General features: G+C 59.7%; 1 protein-coding gene across 2 annotated transcripts; it reads left to right on the top strand.

Annotated features, from left to right (window-relative positions):
• The first annotated feature begins 64 nt into the window (after nucleotides 1-64).
• Nucleotides 65-6,794, top strand: RBM23 (RNA binding motif protein 23). Of its 2 annotated transcripts, none has more exons than XM_006036497.3 (15): nucleotides 65-1,340; nucleotides 1,558-1,681; nucleotides 1,780-1,860; nucleotides 2,238-2,285; nucleotides 2,396-2,451; nucleotides 2,790-2,840; nucleotides 3,096-3,188; nucleotides 3,437-3,490; nucleotides 3,609-3,726; nucleotides 4,167-4,319; nucleotides 4,652-4,789; nucleotides 5,001-5,066; nucleotides 5,828-6,023; nucleotides 6,208-6,306; nucleotides 6,639-6,794. In XM_006036497.3, exons 2-15 carry the CDS (start codon nucleotides 1,646-1,648, stop codon nucleotides 6,725-6,727), a joined length of 1,278 nt encoding a protein of 425 aa, XP_006036559.1. In that variant the 5' UTR covers nucleotides 65-1,340; nucleotides 1,558-1,645; the 3' UTR covers nucleotides 6,728-6,794. The 2 variants fall into 2 exon arrangements, with proteins under 2 accessions (XP_006036559.1, XP_006036560.1); XM_006036498.3 differs by having other exon boundaries at nucleotides 66-1,340; nucleotides 2,399-2,451.
• The last annotated feature ends 41 nt before the right edge of the window (nucleotides 6,795-6,835 follow it).

The following is a 6,835-nucleotide window of genomic DNA, read 5'->3' as shown; positions in this document are numbered from 1 at the left end:
GCGTTCTAGAGCAGCCCTGGAGGGAGTCTAGAACAGGCCCCGGGTGGGTGGGGGCTAATGGGGCTCGGTCTTGGGGGTGTCTGTGGGTTCTGGGGGCCTGGTGGGTTCTGGACTGGGCAGGTTTTGAGTGATCTAGAATCTATGGTGCTCTAGATCCTCGATAGAGCAGTGGTGCTTGGTTGGGGCAGGCCTCTGTAAGGGCCCAGAATGAAAGCCTAGAACTGGAGGAGGGCTCTGGTTCAGTGGGTTCTAGAGCTGGGGTGCTTTGGGTGACCTAGAACCATTAGGCTCTAAATTAGTTCCAGAGAAGGAGCCCTGCGCAGGGGGCTGGCGGGCTCTGTGGATCAAGAATGAGTGTCTAAAGCCAAGGGGTGGCTCTGGATTATCCTGGGGGGGGGTCCTGGGGTCTAGAGCAAGGTGGCTTTGGGTGACCTAGAACAGTGTTTCTCAACCTGTGGGTTGCAACCAGTGTCACTGGGTGCCCATCAGTAGCTACCTGAATGAACAGGTAGCATTTCCCCTCATCAGTGCCCCTCATCATACCCCTGCCGTGAGGGATCCTAGTTTTCCCAGTACTTCCCACTGTCCCTGTGCTTCCTCTGCCAGTATCTGCAGGGGTGCTATATGGAAGAATTCACAAGGATATATGGGTTGTGAATAAACTTTAAAAATGTATTTAAAAATATGGGAAGCGGTGGCTTTTCCCTTGCCAGGTGGCAGAGTTCCAGCTTGCAAGGGGCTGCATGGGGTCTCCTTTGCCCCACACACTTGCCCCCTGCCCCACACATGGGGGAGGGGGGGGCAGCAGGTTGGGAGGGGCATTAGGCCATGACTGGCCATTGATGCTTATAAATGAGTCTTGGTACAAAAAAGGCTGAGAACAGCTGATGCAGAACTGAGGCTGTATCTGGCTTCTAAACCAGAGCCTTCCACAGTCTGCACCGGTCACAAACAAGAGTCTGGAGCCAAGTTCTGGGTTGCCCCAGGAGTGTGGTGGGTTCTAGATCAGGGAGGCCTTGTGTGACCTAGAAGCATTACAGTTTCTAATTGGGGCTGCTCCATGATGGGGCAGGTTGTTGTATTGTTCTAGAACAGGTCTGAGGCAGGTGTTTTCTAGAACAGACTTCAAACAGGAAGAGAGGCAGATCTTTAAGCATCTAGAGCAGAGTGGGACTGAAGCTTGGGGCCAGGGCTGGACTGAGGATGGGTGCTTGTTCTTGACCATGTTTTGCAACTGCTTTGGGAGCGAAGGCTCTAGAATGAGTTACTGTTTTAGATCTTAGTCCGGTACATGCCATGAGGTGGAGACATTAGAGGGTCGTGTCTGCAACCTGGTGATGGTACGGGCTTTTGATTTGGAGGGACCTGAGCTTTCTGGAGTTGGAGGGTGGCCAGGAGGGGGATTCTCGAGTCTCCAGTGCCTGCGGAAGCCTGGTTGGATGCCCAGAATCACAGCGGCTGCAGGGAGAACCTGGGAACCAGCCTGGTTCTAGAGCACAGCATGGTCTATGCTCTAGAACCATGGCCTCATACTCTCCTATTTGTCTTTCCTGCCAGGAAACACTTGGAACCCAGTTAAGTCAGCACCAGGAATCCGCTTGCACCCAGCGCCCGCCCTTCTGGGGGCTCCCCCAGCTGGGCCAGCATGGAGCCGGGGGGCTCAAACCCACTGCAGGACCCAGTGAGTGCATTCCTCTCTCTGCCGAGCTTGTGGGGACAGGGTTGGCCGAGCTGGGACTGTGGTCAGGGTTCTCAACTAATCCTGTCTCCCCCTTGCAGGCCCAGGTGGACGCCATGTCATCAGATGACTTTGACATCGTCATTGAGGCAATGCTGGAGGCTCCCTACAAGAAAGAGGAGGTGAGGCTTTGCAGGGGAACTGCTGGTTAATGAGGGACGTTAGCTAACGAGCTAAGGAAAGGAGGATGGGGTTTGGGCTCCAAGGCAGGAGATGCTTGTAGAATCAGCTGGACCTCTGGGATGGTCTCAGCTCGCAGAGCACAGTGAGCTTGTGATTGGACTCCCTTTAGGGTGGGATTTGGGGAATTTTGGGTCATTTTCGGTGCTGTTTGTGGATGTTTGAGGTCTTTTGCAGCCCAGGTTGTGGGTTTGGCAATTTTTAAAGGTTCAGTAGATCAGTGTAATCTTCCCTGAAAGAATTTGTGCATCAGAGTTTTGGGGAGCGGCATCTGCTGCCGCTGGTGATCCTTCCACTCCCCTGTCCCTGTTTCCCCCAGGCCCAGCCGGGACCCTCAAAGGCACCAGCTGAACCCCCGGCAGCTCAGGTAACTTTTGGGGAGGGGGGGCACTTGCGTGAGGGGGGACACTGGGGGTGGTGGGGTTGAGGACTCATTTGTCTCTGCTGTCTCCTCTATACCTTCCCTTCCTTGGGCAGCAGCAGCCTCCGGAGGAGCCAAGCAAGGAGGCCAAGAAAGAGAGCTCCAGCAGCAGGTACTGGGTGGGGACAGGAGGCAGCCTGGAGGGAGGCAGGACTGGGGGAGGTGGGGGACACAGGAAGGGGGCTGGGATTGACTGTGGTTGTGGTTTGGTATGTGGCTGGAATTGGCTGGAGTTTGGGGGGTTAGGGCAGGACAGCAGGCTAGGATTGGCGGGGTGGGTTTTGATTGGCCAGGGTTGAGTGCTCAGGCAGAGCAGGAGGCTCGAAATTGGCTGGGGGGGGGGTTTAGCAGGGACTGGGACTGGCTGGAATTGGAGGTTGGGTTGGGGTACTCAGCAGGTCTCTGACACCCTCCCTCTTCCTGATGCCTTTTTCTCCTGCTTTACCCCAGCAAGAAGAAGAAGAGTCGGAGCCGCAGCCGGAGCCGTGACCACAGACACAGGTAGGGGCCTGGGATTTGCTGTGGTTCAGTAAGTGGCTGGAATTGGCTGGAGTTTGGGGGATTAGGGAAGGACAGCAGGCTAGGATTGGCTGGGGTGGGTTTTGACTGGCCAGGGTTGGGTGCTCAGGCAGAGCAGGAGGCTTGAAATTGGCTGGGGTGGGTGTTTAGCAGGGACCGGGATTGGTTGGAATTGGAGGTTGGGTCAGGGTACTCAGCAGGTCTCTGACACCCTCCCTCGCCCCCACCCAACCGGAGCCGGGACCGAGACAGGGAACGGCGGCGCCGCAGTCGGAGCCGGGAGCGCCGGCGTGAGGAGCGTTCCCGCTACCGCAGCCCTCCACCTTCGGGGTGAGTTTGCCCTGCCCCCTGGAGAAGCTTCACCCTCTTCAGTCCCCACCCACTTGCAAGGCCTATTCCCTGGGCTGGGCTGGCTTCCCCTATCATGGATGCTTGGTGCGGTGGGTGTCCTGACTGTAGGTCCCCACCCATTGCCTGCTGCTGTGTGTTTGACCCTTCCCCCGTCGCCCTGCCCACTCTGTGCTGCTTGGATATCATCCAGCCCTCCCTTGGCCCTGACCCATTGTGTCTGCCCTCAGGCGTCGCTTTGGCCACAGCAAGAGTCCCCTGTACCGAGAGAAGAGCCCTGTGCGGTGAGTAGAAGGGGGAAGCTAAGAGTGGTTAGAAGCTTGGGAGGTGGGTAGAGGATTTAGGAGGTGGGTGCAGAGGATGAGTTTCCCTGGTGCGTTACACCCACTTCATCCCCCACAGGGAGCCGCTGGGCAGTCTGAGCCCTGAGGAGCGGGACGCCCGCACAGTCTTCTGCATGCAGCTGGCCGCTCGCATCCGCCCCCGTGACCTCGAGGACTTCTTTTCCGCTGTTGGCAAGGTAAGCACAGGCTCTGCCTCCAGGCTGGCACCACCCTCGCTGCTCCCCCCCCCCGATTAGCCTTGCCTAGTTCCCCAGGCAGGGTGGTTGCCACTGTCCCAGGGCCCACTTTGAATTCCTTGCCTGGCTTTGCTTCCTTTCCCCAGGCCTCACCCTTATTGCTTCTGTGGTGGCTTTTTGTCCAGGGCTCTACCCTATGCAGCATGAGTCCAATCTCTGGCTTTCTGGGCTTGAGGAACATCTTTGCTGTGGGCAGCAGGCCCTGCCCCCAGTCACCAAGATATTGGAATTTTAGGCTCTCTCCCACCCCTGCAATAGGGGCTGCTTTGGTCCAGGTTCTGCCTTCTGGAGCCCTAGCCTTGTGGGGGAGGCAGGTGCTGACTCTTCCCCCTCCATGCTGGCCCTGCCCCCTCCTCACATACCTTCTCCTTTCTCTGCAGGTGCGGGATGTGCGCATCATCTCGGACCGCAACTCACGCCGCTCCAAGGGCATCGCCTATGTGGAGTTTTGTGACATCCAGGCTGTGCCGCTGGCCATCGGGCTCACGGGGCAACGCCTACTGGGGGTGCCCATCATTGTCCAGGCCTCCCAGGTGAGCCCTGGCCTGCCAGGGGGCATTGGGGTAGGAGAGAGGGGATGACTCGGGCAAGGCTTGATCCACAGTTCGATTCTATCCAGAGAGGAGACGGGGCAAGGGGCTTTGTGGGGCAGCCCTGGGGCTCCCAGCTGATTGGTCCCCTTTCAGGGGAGCCTCCATATCCCCAGTTCTTGGATCTGTGGGGCAGGGGGAACAGTGGGTCATAGGGGTTGTGGGGGTTTGGAATGATAGGGGCTGGGGATTGCGGAGGGCTGGGCCTTGGGGTGCTTGGAGCTGGGGGGCACTGAGGGCTACTGATGAAGCTCTTGCCCCATTCAACACGGCAGGCGGAGAAGAACCGGCTGGCAGCCATGGCCAATAACCTGCAGAAGGGCAGTGGGGGACCGATGCGCCTCTACGTGGGCGCCCTGCACTGCAATATCACCAAGGAGATGCTGCGGGGCATCTTTGAGCCCTTTGGCAAGGTGGGTGAGGGTGGGGCAAGGCCTGACCTTGGGTAGGGAGGGCTAGGAAGGGGCTTCATCCCTCGGGTGCAGGACCAACCTGGGTCATCACCATTCACAGGCTGGGCTGGTGGGGGGGGGTCCTCTGGTCAGGGTTCCAAGCCTTTTTGACACTGGGGGTATGTGCAGCTCTTAGCCTTGGTGTGACCCAGGTGGTTTTTTCTCTCCCCAGATTGACAGCATTGTGCTGATGCGGGACCCAGACACTGGCCAGTCCAAGGGCTACGGTTTCATTACGGTAAATGAGGTGCCTGAGGGCCTCCTCTCCCCTTCCCCCCCCCCCCATGACACCCCCAAATACTGGCCACACCCTGGGTGTTGGGCAAAGCAGCTGTGGGGTCCCCACATCCCTCCCTGCCCCCTCAGATGCTCAGCCCCCACAACCCATGTGGAACCACCAGTGCCCATCTGTAGACCAAGGTCCTGTGGCCTGCCCTAGAATTCCCAACACGCCAGACCCCAAGCAAAGTGTTCACAGGGTTCCCCTGTGCTCTGCCATCTAGGGACAGGCATGGGGTGCCTGTGATGTCACACTTCTGCCCTCATGCCATGAAACAAGCCCCCATGTGGCTTCAGCTCCACCAACATCCTACTCGGGGGTCAGTGGGTAACTGGGGGTTCACCCCTCCCCAACCTGGGGCCCCACAGGCCCCTTCCTCTTCTGGCCCAGCCCCACTAAGCCCTTATACCCCAGGCCAAGAACCAGTGGGGTCCTTACAGCTCCCTCACCCCTCTCTTGTACAGCCCCCATACAGACTAAGCTCTACCACTTCCCCATTTGTGGGCCAGGGGGTGCCCGTGGGTCTCTGCCTTCCCACCCAAGCTCTGCCTGGGCCAGGGGTGCCCATGGGCTGAGTGCCTGCGGGTTCCTTGCATGGTTCTGGTTCCAGCCATACCAACACCCAATTTAGGGGAGCCAGTGGGGCCCCCCCTTCCCAGCCACAGGTCCCTGCAGCCCTGCTGACCCCCAGTAACCCCTCCTCCCTGCCCCCCCCCCAGTTTGCAGAGGCAGAGTGCGCACGCCGGGCGCTGGAGCAGCTGCATGGCTTCGAGTTGGCTGGACGCCCGATGCGCGTGGGGCAGGTGACAGAGCGGCTGGATGGCACCCCTGACGTCGCCTTCCCCGATGGCGCCGATGAGCCTGACCCGGCTGGTGCCTCTGGCCGCCTACAGCTCATGGCCAAGCTCGCTGAGGGTGAGTCCTGGTCACCTCCCAGCATGCAGGGGTGGGACTTGCAGTATTAGCGCTGCCTTGCAGCAAGACCGCTCCTCCCAATAGCATCTGGAGGTGGAGCTTGTTAGGCCAGTCCCAGCTCCCCAGCTGGATGGTAGGCTGAGAGGGTCCGTGATGTTTCTTTCTCCTTCCCCCAACACTGCAGGCTCCGGGCTCCAGCTGCCTGGCACAGCTGCGGCCCAGGCTGCCCTGCAGCTCAATGGCGCCATCCCCCTGGGGGCCTTGAACCCCGCTGCTCTCACAGGTATTGGGGAGGGGAGTGCAGTCAGTTCCCTTGGGGGGGCAGCTCTGGGGTGTCGAGGCAGCGGTGGGGGAGGGGGTTCCATGGGTGCTTTGGTGAGGGTTTCATGTAGGGGCTCTGGGGAGGGGGCTGCAGGGGTCCCCTGTGGGGTTGGGCAGGGGGCTCTGGGGGACCATTGGGAGTGGAGAGGGGGTTGTGGCACTTTGTATAGGTGCTCTGGGGGGTCTTGTGGGTATGGGGAAGGGCCATGTATAGGCTGTGGGGGCCCTGGGGGGTGGTGACAGGGTACAGGGGGTCCCTGCGGGACCATCTGACTACTCCCTTCTCTGCTCCAGCCCTGAGCCCAGCACTGAACCTGGCCTCGCAGACGCTGGCCTCCCAGTGCTTCCAGCTCTCGGGGCTCTTCACCCCCCAGACCATGTGAGTGAGGGTTGGGGCCGGGGCGGAGCCTAGTGACTATGGGAGAAGGGGCAAGGCCAAGGCAGTGGTGGGTGGGACCCCATTATGTGGGGTCTGGGTGTGTGGGAGCAGA

The sequence above is a fragment of the Alligator sinensis genome, unplaced genomic scaffold (assembly GCF_000455745.1).
Source record: "Alligator sinensis unplaced genomic scaffold, ASM45574v1 scaffold128_1, whole genome shotgun sequence".
NCBI classification, from domain to species: Eukaryota; Metazoa; Chordata; order Crocodylia; family Alligatoridae; genus Alligator; species Alligator sinensis.
The sequence above is the reverse complement of the archived record's forward strand: the minus strand, read 5'-3'. Positions and strand labels throughout refer to the sequence as shown.

Coding starts and splice junctions, on each gene's coding strand:
- RBM23 (XM_006036497.3), top strand. CDS start 1,646: ATGGAGCCGGGGGGCTCAAACCCACTGCAGGACCCA. Junction 2,286..2,395: donor CTGAACCCCCGGCAGCTCAG/GTAACTTTTGGG, acceptor TTCCTTGGGCAG/CAGCAGCCTCCGGAGGAGCC. Junction 4,320..4,651: donor TCATTGTCCAGGCCTCCCAG/GTGAGCCCTGGC, acceptor TCAACACGGCAG/GCGGAGAAGAACCGGCTGGC.